We start from the raw sequence: 22,333 nt of genomic DNA, 5'->3' as shown, positions 1-22,333 counted from the left end.
TCGTTTGCTTGCAAAAGTGACAAAAGGGGAAAAAATTAAAGGATGGCAAAATTCTAGGGGGTAAGTGTTACTTTCGTAACATTAGGAGGGGCAAGTGTTACAACCACCATACTTCAGGGGTGTAAACTGTAATTAGCCCTAAAAAAAAAAAAGAATTCGTAGCCGAGGCTTGTTGACGAGAGCCAGCTGGGTCGATGCAAACAAATGAGAAAGATTGAGATAAGAAATGTGATTACCGAAGAAAAAGAACCGAACAAATGGTTTACAGCGATTGGTTGTGAAAAATGGCGATCGATCATAATCATCCTTCGACAAATTATTCTCATGGACCATGGACCATGGTTCAGACAAGTCGTTTTACAATCTCAGCATCAACAAAAACTGCATTATTAACCGGAAGTCACGTGAACTCAAAGCAAAATTTTGATGAATCTGAAATGCAAGAGAGATGATCGCTGTCGCTGTGCATCAATACTTCTTTGTCCAATTTTACCCTTACAATATTTTCCTTACTAAAACGAATAATTTGAAATCGTAGAATATACCATATATAGCATACTTTACCCGATACATGTAAACGGGAAAAATAATTACAATAATTACTAGATATGCCCAATCTCAATTCATCAAGTCATAAATGCCCTTATGTATCAGTCAGATTAGAGGCATTAGCAGCATCTTAATCTGCAAGATAACAATTTAAACAACAGATTAACTTAGTTCTACACTACCAACTTATGCTTGAGACAAAATGTAAGAGGGCCCTAACCAACTTTTTCTTTTTTTATTTTTATTTTTTATTTTTCTTGGAAAACCCCTTTTTACGTAAACAAATTTGCATTAAATTATGTGTTAACGGAAACTATAAATCACCGATGGTGCCTCCCCTGAGAGCCGCCTTTGTTCTTGGCAAAGAATCCATTCTTTGGTCTCGGAATCTCTTTTATATCCATCACCTGGACTGTTCTTTGCCTTTTCGCTTCACATTTCCAACAAATTCAGTTCAGTACACAAACTAAAGTACAGTAAATTTCAAAGTCGAAAAACAAACCATTCTCAGCTTCTTGGTAGTTTTCTTGAAGCCGCCTTCTTGCTGAATTCAGTCTCTCATCGTCTACGATCAATTCCTTTTGTGCTCTCTGCAAAAAAACAAACCCATTTATAGTAATTAAAAACGTAACCAGTCGGATTGAACTAAATCTTTTAAACTCCTTGCAACAACTGTTTGATCACATGCATGATTTAGCTAAGGCCCTTATATTAATATATATAGTGCTAATACACCAAGAAGGGAGAAATTTCGATTATAACAAGCATAACCCATATTGAAACACATGCATCATATAAACTTGTTCAAATATATATATATATATATATATATATATATAGATAGGGATTGAGTACATTAGGAGGAGCAGAAGCAGATTTAAGAATTGGCTGTTGTGGTCTAGAAGGAGCTTCTCTTCGAGCTGCAGTTTGCGATGGTTTTGGATTTGTGGGCTTTGTAGGCTTTGTGTCGTATTCTCCGTAATTTCTTTCTACACTGGAACTCCCATCTGTGAGAGAGGGAGTTGAAATGTTAATCTAAAAAGACGAACATTTGCGAATTCAATATCTGATTCAACACTCACTATGTGGATTTGGTGAGTACCCAAAATCTGGAACCTGCAAAAATCAAAAGTTCAAAATTCGAACAACAATGAAATTTGTTCTCTTAATTCTTTCGGTCTTCTGATCTTTTTTTCTTTGTCATGTTTCTTGTTTCTTGAAAATGTAAACTGAGTGGAACAACTTTCAATTCACCTGGTGATGGCCATTTTGTTGATTTTTCGGTATGCTCTGCTGAGGTGAGTCCCCGTCAGCTGCAAACACCAGAATTAAATTAACACATACTTAATTTGAAATTATTAATTCTTATTCACATATACTACTTTAGGTAAAACCGAAACCGAACCTACCAACCATTAGTAATGACCAATGAGAGAGCAGTTTCTAATTTTGGAGGAACAAAATAGATACATTACCAATGAGGTTTGAAGCTGCTTGTGGTTGGTTCACCTTCACCCAATCGTCCACAGTTTCCTTCCATTTTCTGCACTTCCACAACGAAATAAACTGATCAAATATCGAAAATAAATTTCAATAGGAAAATTATTTAATTATCGAAAAACTTCAAACCTAACAAGCTGCTTCACCAATCCGCGAACTTCATTTGATGGATACTTCCTTAATCGATTTACATGCCTTCCTATATCAGTTTCCTACCAAACAAACACAAAATCATTTATAAATTTAATGCTTCAGAACTGAAATTGTTAATTTTTGTTTTCTTTCTTTCAACTAGATGATATTAATTTCACCACCTTCAGAGCTTGAAACGTGATATCCATATCTGCTAGGTTTTGGAGCAATTCCACCACCGCATCTTCACTCTGAACCAAAGTACATCTTTTTGTATAAACAAATATTCTCAACCAGCAGAATTGAAGGCAAAAATGGGGGGGAAAAAAGAGGTGAGAATTAAAAGTAACCTGGTCTGGATCTTCAAGCTGCTCTTTGATGGTGATAATTTTGGTCTGTTCGTCGTCGTCGAACAATCCTCCGTACGGATCCTCTTCCTCTTCACCGGCGCCAAAATTCCGGTGGTTTGACTCCGGAGTCAACGGGCTCTGACTGAAATTCTCGTTCGAATTTCTGATGTTACTATTGCTGTTAAGCTTCTTCTTCTTCGTATTGTTATTACTATTACAGTTACCGTGGTTATCATTATCAATGTTATCACTGTAATTGAAGTTACTCTTGTTATCAACATTTTGCGGATAATAGGGCTCGTCTTGAACAACATCGACGTCTTGGTTGGCGCTGGCGTTGCCGTTGCCGTTGCCGTTGCAGCTGTCGCAGAGCTGAGAAGGCGGCGCGTAGAGCGACTCGACGATTTTATCGCGGCGGCGGCGCAATTCGTCGCCGTAGTCTGAGCTGGCGATTTTAATCGCCGTCTCGATTAGCGACCAGATTCCAGCTCTCGACCTCGATAAAATTGCCCTAAATTCTTCCGGATCCATGCTTTATTTTTCTTCCCTTTTTTTGGCCAAAAAAAAAAAAAAACTTTTGTTTTGGAAAGATGAGAAATGAAAAAACTGGGGTGGTTATGACATCAGCGGATCTAGGGTTGTTCTTCGCTGAAACGGCGTCGTATTGAAGGTATTCATCTCTGGATTTTTCAACGGATGTGAAGAAGAATGAGATCTGGTAATCTCTGACCAGAACAGAGGAAGATGTTTATTCCTTTTTTTAATTCAAATTGACAAAAAAGGGTATGAAGTTTCGCAATAATTACGTGCCACCATAATTTTGCATAAACAATAATCAAACCTGTAAGGGCATGTTGTGGAATAAATGTTTGTTATTCCTTTTCTTTTATTATTGACCCTTTTATTTTGGGTTGGATAATTTTTTATTAGTGAAAAATTGGCTATTAAAGAATTGAAAATATTTCAAGGGGTTTTTGTTTCAATATTCATAATATTTTGGGGTTATTTTACAATATATTATGAATATCTGCTCTATTGGGCTTCTAAGTTCATACAAGTTACAATTAGGAAGCCCATCTTTCTCCACTGTGTCCAGTCAGCCCAAGTCTTATACCCAATAGCATAAATTAAATATAATAATATCTATTTATATTTAAGAATTAAAGAATTCTAAATTGTAGAAATTCTTATGGGAAAATAAAAACAAATTCTAGACCAACGAAAAAGTATTAAGACTATCTACGTTAATTTTAATTTCTAACATGGAACTTTAATCTTATAAATCTTGCAATCAATTCATGATATTAAAAAATAAAAAAAATAAAAAAATCAGCATCTAATTATATATGTGTACCGATTAAATTTACATTTTTGCTTATATAGCTTTCAAATCATTAGAGATAAAAAAAAATTACAAGAGGGTATAAGCCTTGTGACGACACGCTCGGCTAAGAAAACTCAGCTCAGGCTCCACTAACTAGGTCACCTTTATCTGACACCTATTCGTTATAATTATTCATCAAATTGGGTGCGTCATGCTTTAATTGGGAGATATGGATACTATAATATGTTCATTAAAGTAAATTACTATATATATTCACCTTTTTTTTCCTTGTTTTTAATGTACCATCAAATGGTAGTATGATTAGGCAACAATAATTAAAGGGTTTACAAGTGGTCTTCTTTGCTTACAAAATTGTCAATTTGCTTTAATTTTCTCTTTATTTTGAAGTTAATTAGTAGTTTAATCAATTTTTAAGAGACCCTAATTAATAACCCTAAACCTAGTAAAGTGTCTAAAGTAGAGGCTAGTCATGTTGATCAAACTTTAGAGTTAAATTCAAATTATTCTATCTATATAGATATTATATATACAACTTTAAAAGCAAGATTGTGCATTCATGTATTTATAATTAGACGATGCACCCTTCTATTCCACCAGCTAGACCACCTTGCGGATACGGCGTTCGAAATTCTTGATGAAGTTAACTTCCATGGGACTTTCTCTTGCATATCCTCAAATTTGATCAACTTTTTAGGTGTAAGCACATGCCTTTAACTTTTAAGTTATTGTCAAAAGTTTAGAGCTTAAAAGCACAATATATAATAGGCGAAGAAAGCCCAAAAGTTAGCAACAATAATCAATTCTTCTCCCAATAAGAGTGTTTATTCGGTATGGAAAAAAGTCCTTATAGCAAAGATTGACCACATTTGTTAAAGAATTCAAGCCCAAATTAAACATTCCTACGTACATCATCCTCAAAACTTTAGCTCACCACTTTCCGCTAATTATTGACTTTTAACTTTAGATATATATACTTTTGTAACACACGCCGATGGAAACATATACATTTAAACATCTATAAGTTAATACAGTCGTGATTAGCAAAATTCTGTTCATTTAACAAAATATTAAGTTATCGAACTAATAATTTATGACGTTTATACCAAGGTGGGATGGAGAGAAATTATTATTTTAATCAAAGGCTATTAATTTATCGAGATTCTACTGTGTATGTTTTCTTTTCCAATTTAAAGTTTCTAACATTCATCGAAAGGGCAATAATTATCCATAGTGACGAATCCAGTGATTTATCAAAGGGTTTTTGAAATTGCGTATAAAAAAAATATATAAGTTTTGTTTAGTAAATATAGTGGACTAAAAGTTTACGGTTTTCGGGACTTTGTGAGGATATCCGAGACTCAAATAGATCTATCGTTTAATTTCATCATAAACTCGCATGCATAAATTAATTATGAAATGGATATATAATAAATTCTTAAGAGACGACAAATTAACAGTCTAAATCATATAATACTTTACCATTTTTCTTTTGTTTATGAATCTTCTATGGATATTCATTAGCTAGATTGGGATATATATGATGAAGGAACGACTCATGCATGGATTGGGCAGGATGGGATTAAGTTATCACGACTCCAAAAAAGTTGTCACGTAGCTTTCCAATTTCGGACTGCATGGCAAAAGTGGATATATGGTTTCTTTTTCCATGAAAATAATCATATGATTTCTTTTTGCATGTCCTTTTTATTTTAGACGGTGGAAAAAGAAAGAAAAAAAACCTTATCCTAATTTCCATGTGGTTAGTCGATATATCTAATGTGTTCTATGTACAACTTTGATTATATAATATGGCACATGTTTCATTACATGCATGTATTTTTGTGTACATATCACGTGTAGAATTCTTTACAATATACATGTGCAACTGGACCACAGATCGATTATATTAATATATGAACAATTATATAAATCTCGTTTGGTTGTCAAGTTAAGATAAGATTAGCCGATATAAAAGTAAATAATTGACTCCATTGTATGATATATTAAAATCTTCGTAAAAGACAATATAAACTGTGATAATTACATAATGTTTTCGGGTCGACCCGATAAGTTATTGGGAATACCAAATATCAAACAAAGTTCAAGAACTAATTTGACGTTTTAAAAGAAATAATCAGTTCAAGAACTCGTTTGGTTTGAATTGTAACCCTAGCTACATGCCACATTATGAAATTGGACCGGTTACTAACAAAGAATCAGTCCAATTATTTCATAACGTGACATGGTTTAGACTGGACAATTAATCTTCAAAATATTATTTTGACACATCATGACCTGTCACTTCTTTATAAGATTAATTAATGGAGTATTAAAGCAGCCAATAAGTGCTTAAAGATGGGTGTAAAAAGTAGTTAAGCACAAAGAAGGTGGGGATCAAGAATTGGTTTTATTCTTTACTTTTTTCAAATCATTCACAATTTTATTACATGCTAGGCTGGGTGCATGGTGAAATACAACGTACGTGTATTATATTGTTCATTATAAATCGGCGCACAATTAAATGTACGTGCATATAAATTGTGTAAACATTATACGGAAGTGTAGATTTATTCAATATATACATTTATATGATTGGTTGCGGTTTCCTTTATTATTGAAAAAATATGCATAAAATAAAATAAGTAGGAACTTAATTACTGCAGAAAATAAATAGTATTTGGCATAAGATACCGTGCCTTGGAATCAAAATAATTAAAAAGAGGCATAGAATATATTATTGAATAATGTAAAGTTGTGTTGAAAAACATTAAATAATAATAAATGACAATGAGTATAATAAATCTTTTCATAAAATAACATAAAGTATAGAGTTGTTAGAAATTGATTTATAAGACCATGTTTTGAACGCAAAATGTGGTTCAAAAATTATAATAAGAATTGCTAATGAGTAAGTTAATTGCACCGATTTATAAACTTAGAATAGAATCTATTTAGCTGCATTCAATTAATGTCATTAAATTATTAATTTAATTAATTGTTATATTGTTTGGTCATTTAACCACCAATTACTATTAGCCTATGATATATCAACTAGTTAATTAAGCAAGACAAAATGCGTGATTAGATTAATGATAATGCATTAAAGCAAAAGGAAAAGACAAGACTAATTTTAGTTAACCTTTTTTGTAATGGACGATGGCCTGTTAAAAGCCGTTAATGTAGCCACATATACAGTAATTTGGGACTCTTGCTTTATTTGAATAGTTAAGCAATTACATAAATAAATAAAAAAATAAAAAAATAATAAGCAACATGAATTAAATTGCTAATCATGATCAATGACCTAATTGATGAAACCCCAAAAAGAAATCGTCTACATAATTTATATAATAATATTTAATACAGTTACCCTCATGCAGTAGTGCAGCCCTAAACTCAACCACCTTTATGATCTTTATTAAGTAGGCCCGCCCTAACTTTTTTCTTTTTGATAAACATATACAAAACCTTTATAATACTCTCTCTCTCTCTCTCTCTCTCTCTCTCTCTCTACAATGACGTGTGTGTGTCTGAGAGAGAGAGAGAGAGGGGGTATACGTGCGTAGCTTTCACAGTTTTTCAGTTGTGAACTTCTTTCTATATATACCAACTAAATCTTACAAGGTTTTATGAGTACCAATAAAAACTAATTAAAGTGCAAATTAATAAAAAAAAAAATGGAGGAAAACAAGGCATTGATGGCAGTTGTAGTGATACAATCAATATATGCTGGATATTTCGTGCTTACTAAGCTCGCTTTCGATGTCGGAATGAATACTTTCGTATTCGTTTTCTACAGACAAGCTGCTGCCACTCTTTTCTTGGCCCCCATTTCCTTCTTCTTCCTAATTAGGTACGTACATATATATATATATATATGTGTGTACGTGTGTGTTATACTGTGTGTACTTGCATGTATTTATAATTATTGTTCACTCTCCATTTTTCTCGTTGATGAATTATATATATATATACGCAGGAAAACAGCTGCAGCTCCACCACTTTCCTTCTCGATTTTCATCAAGATTTTTATGCTCTCTCTTTTTGGGTATATAAGTTAAAATATTTTCTTATTTTAATTTCTTTAAGCAGAAGAATATAATATATTATAATTAATCGAAATTTCGGGTTTTTTTTTAAATTTGTTATATTTGGCAGAATAACGATGAGCTTAGATGTTGTTGGTGTGGCTTTGAAGTACAGTAGTGCTTCTTTGGGAGCTGCAACTTCCAATACTCTTCCTGTTATCACTTTCTTTCTTGCTGTTTTATTCAGGTAATTAATTAAACAAATATTATTTTTTATTTTATTTTATTTAATCCAAAGTTTTTCTTTATTTAATATATATATGTCATAAAATCTGCATGTGATGCTAGGTATATAATATTCTCTTTCTTTTAAGCAGAATCTTATGATTTATATATCAGTCTTAATAAAGTATTTGAAGTTAGTTCTGACTTCTGACCATATGTTATATGTTTGTCTGGTAATTAAGTTAAATAATCAGCTGTTTAACTTCCTCTAATTAAGGAATAAGAAGTCCCTGGTCAATTTTTTTTTCCCTGAATTAAATTGTAATATATATATGTAATTAAAATAGGGTGTGGTTGACTAATTCATAATTGAAATGAATTAAATTAATTACTGCAAGTACATACAGGATGGAGAAGGTGAATATAAAGACAAGTCCAGGAATTATGAAAATTGCAGGAGTGGTCCTTTGCATAGGAGGAGTGGCAACAATTGCTTTTTACAGAGGCCCTTTATTGCAAATACTAATGCACCATCACTTGATTAACATTAATCACTCATCAGATCAGCAATTATTAATCCAGCGCCAAATCCCTGATACCAAAACCTGGATTAAGGGTGTCTTTCTCATGCTGCTTTCCAATATTACTTGGGCATTGTGGCTTGTTTTACAGGTAATTAATTAATTCATATATTTTCATCTCTTAATTAATCTTATCTTATACCTAGCAATTTATTTCACTTACATTGATAATTAATTACGACCTTTACCACAATAATGTTGGCATATCGTTTTTTTTTTGAAATAATATATCAAAGTTTACAAATTCCGGGGCTCGTGGGGCAGCTTCCCTGATTTAATTTATATCACGAAAAAATGCTGAAATAAGTAAATACTTAATAAAATTTAATTTAAAAAGTTGAATTCGGCCAAACTCAAAACACTGAATTTGTAAATCTTTGAGTTAGCTTTATAATCCAACTTGAATCAACAAGATTGAATGTCGTAGAGAAAGATATTCATTAATTAATGAACATTGCTCATAACTTTGGTGTTATGAGTTACATAAAATTCAAAATGTAACTGGTTACGGTCATGCATAATTAGTTTATCACCAGACATCAAATCTAGCTAACTGATTCAAGTTGGATCAGAAAGTTAACTCAAAGGACTAGCTACGGTTTTCATTTTTTTGAATATTATAAAAGTCAGACTACAAAAATGATCAAAAGCACGTTCAAAATTAATATGCTATCCGTAAAATTGAAACGATATATAAAATGGATTAATGCAAAACTTAAGTCAATTGTTGCTAATTAACCTTATGAATTTGTTTTTAGGGGCGAGTACTAAAGAGCTATCCATCGAAGCTGTTATTGACAACAATGCAGTGCTTAATGAGCACAGTACAGTCATTCTTAGTAGCTTTAGCATTTGCAAGAAATCCTGCCCAATGGAAACTTGGATGGAATATCAGGCTTATTTCAGTTGCCTACTGTGTAATAATCTTTAATTATTTAATTAATTAACGAAGTTATTAAATATATTGTGTTAATAATTAATTAATTAATTGCAGGGAATAGTGGTGACTGGTATTACATTTTACCTACAAGCATGGGTGATTGAGAAGAAGGGTCCAGTCTTTCTAGCCATGACCACTCCACTAATCATGGTTATTACAATCATCATTTCTGCATTCATCTTTGGTGAAATTATTACTTTCGGAAGGTATTTTTTTTCTTTCTTTCTTTTTTTTTTTTTTTAATTTTTTTATTAAATAATATATAGAGATATGAAAATGTAATTTGTTTTAATGTTTATTAGTATTTTGGGAGCGCTCCTATTGGTTGGAGGGCTTTATTTCGTGCTATGGGGAAAGACCAAGGAGGAAGCAAGGGCAAAACAGTCAATTCAAGGGACCAACGACGACGTCGAGAAAGCGTGTGAAGGATGATTAAATTTTAATAGTGAATAAATTAAATTCATGTGGATTCCCCTTCTATAATATATTTGATAACTAGTTGTGTGACAGTCATATGTATAATGCATAGATTTGTATTTAGGGAATTTAATTTATAGAATCATCTACAAAGAATGTTCATTGACCATTGTTACTTGCAAGAAATACATTTATAGAAACATATACTTTAACAATTGATTGATTTTATTTATTTTCTTCTCGTTCTCTCTCTTTCCCGTTAATCTCGACCCGGTTCTAACACTGGTTAGGATTCAGTCATTTGTTACAAATTATGATTCCAAATAAACCTCAAAATTAATTATATTAATTATAGAAGATCGAATATTCTTCGAATTAGGAGTTGACATATATAAGAATTGGATCATGGCGCCAACAACAATTGAAAAGACATTGGTTACAAAATCTCTAACAAATACAACATGGCCACTCATACATGCTTACCTGTCCTTTTCTTTTACCTTTTCTGCTGAAATAAAAACATTTTTTTGGCATTAAAAATGTATTTATTTAATTTTCCTTTATTAAATAAGACTTGATCAATTTGGTGCAAAGTCGTGCAACCACGAAATTATATGTAACGTATGAAAATAATTTTTGGGTGATATAAAATTGGGGATTCCCTTACGTGCTCTAGTTTCTTTGACAACACCTTTTTGAATTTTTTAAATGATTTGAATAATACACTTTTTTATTTTTTTATTTGAGTTATTGGAAGTAAATCCCAATTTCTTGAATATAAAGTCATTTGAAATATCTTTCAAATCTTTTTATTAAATCAGAATCCTTATATCCTGATTTAATTTAAGCTTATTTTAAGAAAGATTGGATTCACTAGCTAGAAATTAGCTTTATTTAAAATAAAATAAAAACATTATTAATTTTGAAATGTTTAAAAACATACTGCAGGAAAATCATTAAATTTTAAAATTACATTTGAACTCTGTAACAAAAAGTAAATATTTTTTGTTAAAAATATAATATACATTGAAGTTAATAATATTAGTTTAATATTAAATATTTTTAAAATGGATATAATATTAGAGAGGGATTACATTTTTGTAATTGAAATGGTGCATATTTATTTTCAATTTCTTTTTAATTTTTTTCTTTCATGAAAAATGGTTGAAAATTTGAGGGTGGGGTCAATTATAGAATGCATGTCGGAGCAGAAAAGACATAGCTGGACCCGCATCCGCCCTATAAATACTCGTTCCTCTCAAACTCACTCTCTCTCATCTCTCAGTCGTCTTCTCTCTCTAGAAACTCACGCAAACAGGGATTTGAAACCAAAAACAATTTCGCACAATTAATTCATACTTGGGAGAAGCTAAAGTCCTTCGGAAATGGGAGCGTGCGTGAGTAAATTTTCGATACTGAAGAGCGCCGGCGACGCTCCGAAAGAGCAGGTGACGTCGACTTCGAGGGAGATTGACCTGGAGCAATTGGTCAAAAAGGACGGTGAACCGGCGGCGGTGGCTCCGGCGGAGGCTCCGGCAGCAGATGGCGATGAATCTAAGAGTAAATCGCTCGGCCGTTTGCTCTCGGAGGTGAAATTCCTCATAAATATCTGCAATTTTATTTATTTTATTATTAGCGTACAAGAGCAGATTACAGTGCCAATAATTGCTGACAGTTTTAGATTTAAAATTTCAGAATTCCACTATGTTTTAGTTAATGATTTCGAAAAGTGGATCAATATTCTTATGATGTTTTAGCTAATGAATTCAAAAAGGGATGTTAACTTTTAATCTTGTTTTGTTTGTTGATGAACAAGGATATATCTCTGTTACTGGTTACCCTACATATATTTGATTGATTAATATGCTAATTGAAACCCTAACAACACTTGTGTTTGTCTCCATCAATTCATGAATCTCTCTGGTAATACAAAGTGCTCTTTCTCCTGTGTGATTTTGCTTTTGTTTCTTCTGCACTTGTACTTTTAACTGATGCATCTCATATTATTTGGCAACTTTTTATAGAATGAGACAGTAAAACCAGAGGAAGCAACGGAGATCAAATCAGAAGAAAACGAAAATGTCAAAAGTGTTGATGCTCCAGCGAAGGTTGAAACAGAGGCCGAAACTTCAGAGAAACCAGTGGCATTGGAGAAGAAAGCAGAAGAGGAACCAGCTGCTGAGATTGTTAAGGTTGAAACACCGGCCGAAGTAGAGATCGTTAAGACAGAAAAACCTGAGGAAAAGAAACCTTGTACAGATGAGAAACCTGAAACCTCGGAGGCAAAGAAAATCGAGGAGAAGAAACCAGAAGAGAAGCCGGTTCAGACAGCAAAGCCAGAAACATCGGAGAAGAAAATTGAGGAGCCAAAACCAGCTCCAGATGCAGAAAAGAAGAAACCAGAAGACAAAGTTGTTGTTGTTCAGACATCAAAGGCGCTTGAAATACCTGAGAAGAAGCCTGAAACACCAGAGGCAAAGAAAATCGAGGAGAAGAAACCAGAGGAGAAGCCGGTTCAGATAGCAAAGGCCGAAACATCAGAGAAGAAAACCGAGGAGCCAAAACCAGCTTCAGATGCAGAAAAGAAGAAACCAGAAGAGAAAGTTGTTGTTGTTCAGACAGCAAAGGCGCTTGAAATACCTGAGAAGAAACCAGAAACCTCGGAGGCTAAGATAACCGAGGCGAAAAAACCAGAAGAGAAGCCAGTTCAGACAGCAAAGCCAGAAACATCAGAGAAGAAAACTGAGGAGCCAAAACCAGCTTCAGATGCAGAAAAGAAGAAAGCAGAAGAGAAAGTTGTTGTTCAGCCAGCAAAGGCGATTGAAATACCTGAGAAGAAACCTGAAGCCTCGGTGACTAAGAAAACCGAGGAGCCAAAACCAGATGTGGTTACAAAGATAGAACCATCACAAAAAATAATCGAGGAGAAGAAACCAGAAGAGAAGCCTGTTCAGACAACAAAGCCTGAAACATCAGAGAAGAAAACCGAGGAGCAAAAACCAGCTCCAGATGCAGAAAAAAAGAAAGCAGAAGAGAAAGTTGTTGTTGTTCAGACAGCGAAGGCGCCTGAAATACCCGAGAAGAAACCTGAAACCTCAGGGCCTAAGAAAATCGAGGAGCCAGAACCAGCTCTGGTTACAAAGATAGAACCATCGCAAAAACCGGTGAAGGAAACAAAGTTGGAGAAAGTAACTTCCGAGGAAGAAAAGCCTAAGCCTGAACCAGCGAAGAAGTGAGAGAGAGAGCATTTGTTAAGAGAATTGGAGTTCATTGGGTGATTAAAAATGCAGAGGAATTAAGCTGATAAGTGGTTTGACTTACACAATGAGTGAGTTTAGTTCTAATGCGTGATAAAGTTTCGTTTGTCATTTTTTTGTTCGTTTTCATTGTTTTGATTCTTTCCCGATTCTCGTACATTTGATGATGTTTTGGTAAGTATATATATAATGCAAGTAATGCAGTGTGGGGGATCATGTAAATGACAAGATCAGTGTGAGTTACAAGTAATTCACTCTATATAGAGTGAGTTTGGATTGCTATATTCTTTTTTTCTTTCATCAATCAGTTCTTATACTCTGTTATTTCCTGCTGTACATCGAAAGGCGAAAAAGAAGAAGAGAGTATATACGTATCTATATGTACGAGAACATCACAGTATAGATACAAGGCTACGTTTGAAGCTATAAATTCCTGTAGAGGACTTTGGTGCGAAATTTACACCGAGCATTTCTTTATTAGGTTGTTGCCCTGGTTCGATAAAACCAACGAGCTTTGCAACAAGAAATGCACTGTCTGTAACGTGGTTTATATCTTGTGTCTTGGACCAGACCAAGTTAGCCAGCTGTAGCCTTCTGAGTTTGGTGTTGAGACCAATCCCCCATTCGATGAAGAGGATTTCTCTTTCTTGTTCCGAAAACTTCTTCATCATCTGCTCGCTCAGCGTGCGTCTTTCCTGACGAAGAGCCTTTGCACTGTTTATATTTATAAAAAAATAAGTATATCATCGACCAAAAAAAAAGAAGAAAAAAACGAGTCTTGCTAGAAAGAGAAGTGAAAGATATCACCTTGACGAAAGTGTAAGACGTTTTCCATTGACAACGGTCTTATCTCCTCGAGCGAATTTATCCTTTAAGAACTTCATCCTCCTTAGTTCGACTTCGAGATATATAGCGTCCGAGGGATCTCCTTGAAATAGCAAAAAGAAGTAAGTTCTATGCACCAACGAGACGTTGCATGTATGCCACAGTTCGATTATTTCTCTTTGCAGTCTTTTGAATTCGACGGGCCAACTCGTAAGTCCCTTGTGCTCGTCTTCTATAGGATATAATCCAACTTTTTTCCCTTCCTCCGTAGAAGACTCGTTCACCTTTGGTACAATCTCAGTTTCCTTCATACAAAACATCACATACCAAGTCATTGTTTAAATAATAATGATAATAATAATACGGTAAAATTACCAAACCCCCCCGAACTAAGGTCTCTTACAAAAATACCCCTCAAGTATTCATAATTACAAAAAAGAAATCCTCAAGTATTCAAATTCACACCGTAAGGGGACGGTGTAGGACGACGACAAACTTTAGGGGGGTTTTGGTAATTATGGATATATGGGGTTTTTTTTTTTTGTAAATTGACCTTAGTTTAGGGGGTTTCGTGTAATTTACCCTAATAGTAATTTTGTGACAAAGGAAAGATGTTCAAACTCACTGATTTTATGGTGATTTCTTGTTTAGTTGGAAGCTCGGCCTTTTCTGATCCAGCAGTTGATTCTGCATCAAAAACGATCATTGCTTTGCAGCTTTTACTTCTACTCAAGTTCGAGCTTCTAGCGCCAAACAGATCCTTAGCTAAATTCGAAGATCGATTTTCAAGAAATGCAATATCGAGATATTGAATCGAACTAAAATCTCTATCTTCATCACCCATGATTGAAGCCGAAACAATATTTTCTTCACCTCCCTTTACTTTATTATCACCCTTCAAAGGAGACGAAATAAATTCTCGATCTTCGGATAGATTTGCATGGACTTTGACTATCGAAGTCGATCCATCATCGTTACTTTGTTTCTCAATATCTTCCCAATCGTTATACGAGAAGCTTCTAGAAGAATTCGAGCTGCTTAGTAAGATTCTAGGAGATGCATAGTTTTGGACAAAGTTGTCGTCGAAAAACGGTACTTTTGCAAACGTATCCCCTGAATCACTCCTACTGTGTCCATCGGAACAAGTTGTGGCATCAACATCTGATATTGAATCATCTGGTGAGTTCTGCACTCGTAAGTGTGGGTAGTGCCCCATTCCTACCTAGACGAAACAAAAATGACGTAAATTAAAGAAAAAAAATAATCATTTTTATTTAATTTTTTTACCTGTGTTATGGAACTTGCATCATCTCCGAGCAATTGTACAAACTCCTTAACTTGCGATCGAGCGATGTCTCGTTGCAGAATTAGCTCTTTAATCTCTTTCTCGAGCTACATCGAAAACGAAAAATGAAAACTTTCAATGAAAAGCTCCAAAAATAGGGGCCAAAAATGTATTAGCCACGATCGTGATTTATTACCTTTTCAATCTGAGAATCTTTCTCTCTCAGTAATGCGGAATAATTCGACGGGGCGAAATTATGCGGGCGGCCTTTGAGCTCGTTTTCTAGTCTTTGTACTTCCTTCTGCAAATGCTTTACGAGTGCATTATCGGACAAGACAACATTGACTTGTGCATTGGTGGTCACTTCCTTTGCACAGCTGGCAAATAGAAGAGTGTTCCTCGATTGCTCGAAATGACTTTGCGAAGGGCTTATCGTGCATATGACAGCTGTCCTAGTATTTCCTCCAAGCGATGTTTGGAGAATTCGAGTTAGCTTTGAATCTCTATACGGTATGTGTCCGTTTCGATCCTTGCTGTATGTGTATATATATACGTATATATGTATAACAAATTTAAATAAAAAAAAAGGCAGACATGCAGTGATGTTTTTAAGGAATATATGTATACGAGTAACAAACCTCAGCTTGCGAATAACAGTTCCGAGTGTGAGTAAACTGCGGTTTATGTGGCTGCCTTCTTTTAACCTCGTACCAGCTGATAATGAAAGGGATGCTCGTTCGCTCCCAGCTAGATCAACAAAGTTCTGCATTAAAAAAAAAATCGACTTTCAATAATAAAACACTGAAATTGTCCGAAACCATATCCTAATTATGTTTTAACTATTATATTTCTTTTATTTTTCCATACCACGATAGCTGAAAGTGTGCTTGGGGAGTTCCCAGCTAAAATCCCACGGGAAGAGCTTTCGACGGTCTGCAATAATTCAATTTTATGTCTCGATGAATTAAATTCGTAGAAATTTCAAGAAGTAGTAATTACCAGCCGAATAATCTGGTGTGATCTTGAGCTCCTTTCGTTAATTGACGTCTCTCCAATCTGCCTTTGAGCTGCAAGAAAAGAAAAGGAAAAAGTGCAGAAACGTCAAATTTCGGACATTATACGAAACAATTGCAGCTAAAAAAAAAAAAAGTTTTTCGTTACCTTCACAAACGGAAAGAAGACGAGTCGCATGATTCCGGTCATTTAAAATTTCCTCGGTGAGTTTCTCTACTATGGTTCCTCTCTAACAAAAACGTAAACATGAGCTAAAGGAATTAAAAAAAAATGCTAATCGAATATTCTATCGGAAAAAAAAAGATTCACCTCTGGATCATCAAGAAGTCTTAGTGAAGTGTTTTCAACATTGAGCAAATCACGAACAGATTCGTTGTAAATCTCCATAGCCGAAAATTTCAAGATAAAATCTCTTTCTTGATGCTGAAAAAATAAATCATTTATTTATTAAATATTAAATCTGCATAGTAATTTAATATTGGATGATATACATTAGCATTTTAAACCCACTTCCTGTATATAGTTATATATATCTTGTATCGCGTATTCAGTAATTCCAGTCATCGTATATGTCTTTCCGCTGCTTGTTTGCCCGTACGCAAAAATAGTCGCTACACAAAAAATCTCATCATAGTCACCCAAAAAAATATTCGAAAAAATTCTTGAAAATTTGAAATGCGAATAATTAATAAGAACAAAAAATAAAAACTATACATACTTACCATTAATCCCACAGCAAACTGAAATAGCAACATCCTTAGCTCCCTTATCGTACACCTCTCTCGTCGAGCATTCGCTCCCGAATATTCTATCTATATAAAAAATTAAATTAAATAAAATAAATAACTGGAGAAATACATATGTCTAAATATCGAAAATTACAATATCGAAAGTTGGTTACCAAATGTATAGGCATTGGGATAAGTTGACCTCTCCGAGGAAACGAGACTAATATTCTTGTTAACAATAGTGTTATTATTGATGCATTCCCAGTCTGAAACATCATCGTTCGAAATTTCGTTATGGTTCAACGGCCTCAACCTAACCGATACGTAAATCCTTTCATCGTTGCCTCTGATCAAACCCCCACCACTTTCCATTGTCTCCATTTACATCCCCAAAACTTATGATAATTGCACAATCAACCCTATTAAAAAAAATTCTTATGCAAACTACAGGCTCCCTATGATGATCACCACCTGCAGCAAAAAGACTGATGTCTGAGTCAATTGCTATATATTAAATCCAATCATATATGTGTATATATAATGTAAAAAACCAAAAAATGATTTTCTTTTACCTGAAATCTTGGGAAAATCTGATTTTTTTTTTTCAAGAAATGGTAATTCTGTTTGTTGTTAGAGACACACTCGTCTGCTTCTTACCTCTGTGAAAATGGTTTGTTTTCAGAGAGGTAAGAAAAACAGAGAGGTGTTGAATTAAATCTGAACGGGAAGATGCAAGGAATTGGGTTTTCTCTTTTTTTTGTCAGACTTTTGATTTTGATTACGCTAACGTAAGATAGATCAAGGCGTGTGAAAACAAAATTGTTGTGATTTGTTTTTCTAATTAATAGCAATTGTCCTAATTTTGTCTGACTAATTAATGGAATTAGACCATATTTCTGGAATGAGAAAACGAATTATAACTAAATTATTGTTATTTGTTTTCTTTTTGTAATAAATATCTAAATTTCGTCAACTAATTAATGGTCATAATATATTCAATGGTCATAGTCATGCCCGTTGAGGCTAAAACTGTCATTTTGGTGGTGAGATATATATTACTATATTGCTATGCATCTATAATCATATTTGACTATTTAAAGTTGACAAATGCAAAAAGTAATGCAACAATAATTTATTTCAGAAGTAAAACAATCTCAAACAAAGAAAGCTTGCAGAACAAATTATCATGTAATTTGTGGCATTTTTGAAAATTTCAGAAAATCACAGACAAATTCTTGTACTAAATCTGTATTGACATATCCTGTAACAGTAAAAACAGCAATTCGATATCGAAGGAGCATAAAGCACTCGAAGTTTTTAAATTAACTCATGAAGCAGCTATGATTAATCTGACAAAACTGAGTTTTAAATATTTCAAAAAAGAAAATCGATTATCGAAGATAAGTAGAAGAAACCCAAAGGATAATGTAGCTTATCAATGAAGTCGTCACTTCCAAACTTCTCGGCCCTTTGAGTATCGGTGGCATCACGGAAACCATCAAGAATGTTCCGAGAAGCCATGCAAGAGCAAAACTCCCAGCCCTACACAATTATAACAACAATTTAATAAATAAATAAATTTGAAAAATAAAATCAAACATTAGTCAATTAGAAACACGAATGTGCAAAAGAGACTTGGCAATAATTAGGGGTGTAATAGATCGAATCGGAACAAGCACTTTCGGAAAAATTCCATTTTTTTCGGAAATTGGGATGAAAAACCTTATTCCAAATCCGGAAATTTTCGGATCGAAATCTGCGGAATTCTGAAATTCCAATTTTTTGGATTCCTATAATACAAAATGCCTAATAATATTACTTATCATAAGTGTAATTTTCATTAATGAAAATCGGATCGGAAATCAGAATCTAATACGTATTCCACTTCCGACCCAAAAAAAAAAATCCGAAGTTTCGGGATTTGGAATGAAAAGTATAGTTCCAAATTTAGAAAATTTTCAGATCGGAATAAGCGGAATTCGGAATTCCCGTTTCAATTTCCAACCCTAACAATAATTCACACCTACAGAACACTTCTGAATTTTGAATATACTATGCTTCTTTTTTATGTTGATTCACTCCTTAGAATTATAATAGAAAGAAAAAAAAAATGTGTTCTTTCATTCATATGGAAAAGCAAAGAGCATACTTACCCATAGAGAAAAGCCCGTAGTTTGCTCTTGAACCGATCATAGATGAAATACATAGTAACTATCAACGAAATAGCAACTTGAAGTGTGGGACCCTCTTCAGTGGGAAAGAGTACAGTCAACGCTCCGAGCACTACAAAGGCAATGGCAGTTTTTACGATGACATTTGTGGATGGTGTTCGGAACCTGCTCGTAACAGCCTGGATATATTTAGACTGGCTTACTTCTCTGACCTTTTTCTTGATATTGATTTTAGGGTTTTTTCTTTCGTAAAATTTCTGCATTATGATTTTATCGTGCGCTGATTCGATTGCATCCACACTGGGCTTGTGACCTCCATATGTTTGTATCAAGAAGTTTCTAGAAGCTTGGATTTCGTCTTCGGAAGCTTCCTTACTGATTCCTAGTCGCTTGTATGGGTCCCGCACGTTAATTCTAGGAAAGATAGCTGTAAGAAGATGAATCCAATGTGAGACGAGAAATAAGAAATGGTAAACGAGTTTATTGTATTTAGCACCCCATGTGATTACTTTAATTGTTAAAAAACTCCCATCTTATAAATATTAGAAAAAACCCTCCTATGATACAATTTTTTTAGCAAACTACCTCCTAAAAAACCACCATTTAGAGGGTCGAGAAATAAATAGATGATTTCAATGGAGTTTTTGAGCAAATTCTATATAGCATAGGGGTACTAAATGCAATAAACTCCAACAAGAGCCATCTCAAAAATCCATAAATATCAATAGCATGTCAAATATCACCAACTGCTATCGACATCCATAGTTTAGTAATGTTTTTGCCAACAATAATACATTTAAAAGACGACTTCAAATTACTTAGACCTTAGTGAGTGACCTCAAACAATATATAAGTTATTTACCAAATATTGACTAGAATTCAAGTTTATTTCATCTTGGCTCGATAAGATGACAGATTTTATTACTAGTGGGCAGAGAACTTGCCAAGAATTTGGAAATATATCATTATTGATCCACCTTCTTCATAACACATAACTCTTAACAGTATTAGCACCAAAGGGAATATTCCCTAAAACAGAAGAACTCTTTCACCGACGATTAGCGTACCGGAGATCAGAAAATATATCTCACATTAAACAAAAAAAATAAAGAAAAGGGTCGAATAATCAACAAAAATTACCAGTTGAGTCATTAGAGGAACCATCAAAGGTAGCATCCATTGCACAATTAACGAAAGGATGACGTCGTGGTTTGAATCTCCAAGTTGATGCAGCCAAACCATTTCTACGTAATTGCACCCAACCCATAGAAAATCAGTGACGGCAAATTATATAAACGCAGAAACTTAATACACGAATTACGAAACCTTTTTACCTTTGCAGAGAGAGCAAATCCAAAGATATACGGAAATTTGGAAATAATGCAGCTTGCTTGTTATTCGATCCATGTCCTCTTGCTGGTAAGCCAAGGCTATATCTCAATGGGCTATAAGTTAATCCAGACGACATCGTTGCTAAATATGTAAACAGTGCTGCTAATTTATACAAAGATCAAAGGCTGCAGTAACAAAACAAAAAATAAAAATTAAATTAAACAATATGAGTACTTTTATCCAAGCTACAATTTTGGCATATCTTCATGCTTGCTAACACTTTCACAAGGATATCTCTAAAAATTGGAAAACAGTACAATAATCTAATCAATTCAAAAATATGTCTGTACAATGAAACAACAATTATCCACTAATAAGGCAAAAACTATATGCAATTAAGGCATCGGAAACCTCCAATGCTACCATCACCTATGAAGAACAGAGGAAGAAGTAATCAGCGGCGCATATCATCAGCCGACAATTTCAACAGCTCCAAAAATTAAGGGGCCAAAAAACAGAAGCGTTGTGTGAAATTGAAATTTAACTTGGTTCTTATTTCATATGTTACAATTGAAGTAACCAAAAAAGAAATGCAAATGTATATAAATGAAAATCAAAAGCATAATAATCAGGAAATGAAGAAGAATCGCACAAGTACCTGAGCAGAGGAGTGTCGACAGTGGATAGGAGTAACAATGGAGAGTTGAAGAACCGAAGTAAGGGTTTTTGCTTCCGAGTTTTTAAGTTGTTTTTAAATATACTCTAAATTTAATCAATACTACAATTCCGTTGTAGTCTAGTTGGTCAGGATACTCGGCTCTCACCCGAGAGACCCGGGTTCAAGTCCCGGCAACGGAAAATTTGTTTTTGATTTTCCGTATTTATTTTTTATATTATTTAAATCACGTTGGCGGCCCATAGCCGGTTGGGCCCAATAAGAACATTTATAATAAATGGCTAAGAAACATAAATAAAGTATCATACCTTTATCACTATTTTCTTTTCTTTTTTGCATAAATTAAATAAATATTAAATTAAAGCTAGACACTTCTTTCAATCAATCATAGTTCAAGTTATGTCATTCTTGATCGGTTATTTTCATGCTACATTCGGTGAATGTTACATCATGTGGATTTTTATTCTTAATTTACACACACCAATATGGGTGTATGTGTAATTATGTATATATGAGTAGTAAATATATACACAATGTATTTCACCTAGTATAGCATATATAGTATAGACTTTGAGGGAGTAGTGAGTAGGATTCTCAAGGTATGGTATGTATCACTACCAGCTATTATTTTGACTTTTGCCACTCCACAGCATGCTTCAATTCCTAAAAAGACCCCTCCTTTTTATACCTTTCCATTAATATTTTTAGAACCTTGTCTTTAGTTGCTATACAAAGAAATAAAATACATCTTTTTGCCAACAAATTTATCATCTTATTTTTTTTTTCTTCACAATTGGACAACAAATTATGTGTGCATGCTGCATGTTCTACTATTCCAGTGGTCCCCCTCCCCCCCTTGTAATAAAACTGTTGGATTTGTGTGTTATTTGTCAAATCTGATGCCATACAATACAATACAATTTTCACATAGGTGCACAAACTGAATCCATGTAATATAGATAAGGTAAATTGCATTTG

General features: G+C 33.8%; 6 protein-coding genes and 1 non-coding gene across 11 annotated transcripts in view; 3 read left to right on the top strand and 4 right to left on the bottom strand.

Annotated features, from left to right (window-relative positions):
• The window catches only part of LOC105972963 (putative mannitol dehydrogenase), a 54,820-nt gene that overhangs the window by 7,130 nt on the left and 25,357 nt on the right, over positions 1 to 22,333 (bottom strand). The gene's annotated exons all lie outside the window — the stretch shown is intronic.
• On the bottom strand, positions 573 to 3,512 carry LOC105973088 (putative mediator of RNA polymerase II transcription subunit 26c). The gene is made up of 9 exons (XM_012998097.2): positions 2,532 to 3,512; positions 2,364 to 2,432; positions 2,179 to 2,261; positions 2,025 to 2,092; positions 1,804 to 1,862; positions 1,632 to 1,665; positions 1,405 to 1,556; positions 1,052 to 1,139; positions 573 to 979 (listed from the first exon to the last, which is right to left on the bottom strand). Exons 1-9 carry the CDS (start codon positions 3,060 to 3,062, stop codon positions 870 to 872), a joined length of 1,194 nt encoding a protein of 397 aa, XP_012853551.2. The 5' UTR covers positions 3,063 to 3,512; the 3' UTR covers positions 573 to 869.
• On the top strand, positions 7,449 to 10,305 carry UMAMIT21 (nodulin MtN21 /EamA-like transporter family protein). The gene is made up of 7 exons (XM_088826212.1): positions 7,449 to 7,729; positions 7,856 to 7,924; positions 8,035 to 8,151; positions 8,537 to 8,801; positions 9,469 to 9,627; positions 9,705 to 9,856; positions 9,953 to 10,305. Exons 1-7 carry the CDS (start codon positions 7,554 to 7,556, stop codon positions 10,080 to 10,082), a joined length of 1,068 nt encoding a protein of 355 aa, XP_088682338.1. The 5' UTR covers positions 7,449 to 7,553; the 3' UTR covers positions 10,083 to 10,305.
• Positions 11,340 to 13,606, top strand: LOC105972998 (uncharacterized). The gene is made up of 2 exons (XM_012997988.2): positions 11,340 to 11,656; positions 12,092 to 13,606. The coding sequence occupies exons 1-2, from the start codon at positions 11,453 to 11,455 to the stop codon at positions 13,301 to 13,303; spliced, it is 1,416 nt and encodes a 471-aa protein (XP_012853442.1). The 5' UTR covers positions 11,340 to 11,452; the 3' UTR covers positions 13,304 to 13,606.
• On the bottom strand, positions 13,561 to 18,113 carry LOC105972997 (kinesin-like protein KIN-7F). 4 transcript variants are annotated; one of them, XM_088826518.1, is made up of 14 exons: positions 17,749 to 18,113; positions 17,350 to 17,647; positions 17,171 to 17,260; positions 16,959 to 17,059; positions 16,758 to 16,871; positions 16,596 to 16,677; positions 16,434 to 16,501; positions 16,302 to 16,367; positions 16,073 to 16,197; positions 15,631 to 15,967; positions 15,437 to 15,541; positions 14,775 to 15,371; positions 14,132 to 14,454; positions 13,561 to 14,038 (listed from the first exon to the last, which is right to left on the bottom strand). In XM_088826518.1, exons 2-14 carry the CDS (start codon positions 17,555 to 17,557, stop codon positions 13,717 to 13,719), a joined length of 2,538 nt encoding a protein of 845 aa, XP_088682644.1. In that variant the 5' UTR covers positions 17,558 to 17,647; positions 17,749 to 18,113; the 3' UTR covers positions 13,561 to 13,716. The 4 variants fall into 4 exon arrangements, with proteins under 4 accessions (XP_088682644.1, XP_088682645.1, XP_088682646.1 ...); XM_088826519.1 differs by having other exon boundaries at positions 17,350 to 17,661; positions 17,749 to 18,098; XM_088826520.1 differs by having other exon boundaries at positions 13,561 to 14,019; positions 17,749 to 18,098.
• Positions 18,346 to 21,424, bottom strand: LOC105972999 (DnaJ (DUF3353)). 2 transcript variants are annotated; one of them, XM_012997989.2, is made up of 5 exons: positions 21,338 to 21,424; positions 20,682 to 20,864; positions 20,488 to 20,591; positions 19,330 to 19,774; positions 18,346 to 18,718 (listed from the first exon to the last, which is right to left on the bottom strand). In XM_012997989.2, exons 2-5 carry the CDS (start codon positions 20,813 to 20,815, stop codon positions 18,568 to 18,570), a joined length of 834 nt encoding a protein of 277 aa, XP_012853443.2. In that variant the 5' UTR covers positions 20,816 to 20,864; positions 21,338 to 21,424; the 3' UTR covers positions 18,346 to 18,567. The 2 variants fall into 2 exon arrangements, with proteins under 2 accessions (XP_012853443.2, XP_088682648.1); XM_088826522.1 differs by having other exon boundaries at positions 20,682 to 20,838; positions 21,338 to 21,409.
• TRNAE-CUC (transfer RNA glutamic acid (anticodon CUC)) lies at positions 21,465 to 21,537 on the top strand. Its single transcript has one exon. It is a non-coding gene; the product is annotated as a tRNA-Glu (tRNA).

This window comes from Erythranthe guttata, chromosome 12 (assembly GCF_056151865.1).
Source record: "Erythranthe guttata isolate IM_541 chromosome 12, IM_541, whole genome shotgun sequence".
In the NCBI taxonomy this organism is placed as follows: domain Eukaryota; kingdom Viridiplantae; phylum Streptophyta; class Magnoliopsida; order Lamiales; family Phrymaceae; genus Erythranthe; species Erythranthe guttata.
This window is presented reverse-complemented; position numbering and strand designations above follow the sequence as displayed.

Bases quoted from the DNA above. Each gene is read 5' to 3' on its own strand.
- LOC105972998 (XM_012997988.2), top strand. From the start codon at position 11,453: ATGGGAGCGTGCGTGAGTAAATTTTCGATACTGAAGAGCGCCGGCGAC. The intron at 11,657-12,091 runs GTGAAATTCCTC...AACTTTTTATAG, and splicing joins TCGGCCGTTTGCTCTCGGAG to AATGAGACAGTAAAACCAGA.
- LOC105973088 (XM_012998097.2), bottom strand. From the start codon at position 3,062: ATGGATCCGGAAGAATTTAGGGCAATTTTATCGAGGTCGAGAGCTGGA. The intron at 2,262-2,363 runs GTGGTGAAATTA...TTTGTTTGGTAG, and splicing joins TCACGTTTCAAGCTCTGAAG to GAAACTGATATAGGAAGGCA. The intron at 1,557-1,631 runs GTGAGTGTTGAA...CCTCTCTCACAG, and splicing joins GTACTCACCAAATCCACATA to ATGGGAGTTCCAGTGTAGAA.
- LOC105972999 (XM_012997989.2), bottom strand. From the start codon at position 20,815: ATGTCGTCTGGATTAACTTATAGCCCATTGAGATATAGCCTTGGCTTA. The intron at 20,592-20,681 runs GTAAAAAGGTTT...GCAATTACGTAG, and splicing joins GATTTGCTCTCTCTGCAAAG to AAATGGTTTGGCTGCATCAA. The intron at 18,719-19,329 runs GTAAGTATGCTC...ATAATTGTGTAG, and splicing joins CTACGGGCTTTTCTCTATGG to GGCTGGGAGTTTTGCTCTTG.
- LOC105972997 (XM_088826518.1), bottom strand. From the start codon at position 17,557: ATGGAGACAATGGAAAGTGGTGGGGGTTTGATCAGAGGCAACGATGAA. The intron at 17,060-17,170 runs GTAAGTATGTAT...TTTTTTGTGTAG, and splicing joins AGTTTGCTGTGGGATTAATG to CGACTATTTTTGCGTACGGG. The intron at 15,968-16,072 runs GTTTGTTACTCG...ATACACATACAG, and splicing joins ACTGTTATTCGCAAGCTGAG to CAAGGATCGAAACGGACACA.
- UMAMIT21 (XM_088826212.1), top strand. From the start codon at position 7,554: ATGGAGGAAAACAAGGCATTGATGGCAGTTGTAGTGATACAATCAATA. The intron at 7,925-8,034 runs GTATATAAGTTA...TATATTTGGCAG, and splicing joins TTTATGCTCTCTCTTTTTGG to AATAACGATGAGCTTAGATG. The intron at 9,857-9,952 runs GTATTTTTTTTC...AATGTTTATTAG, and splicing joins GAAATTATTACTTTCGGAAG to TATTTTGGGAGCGCTCCTAT.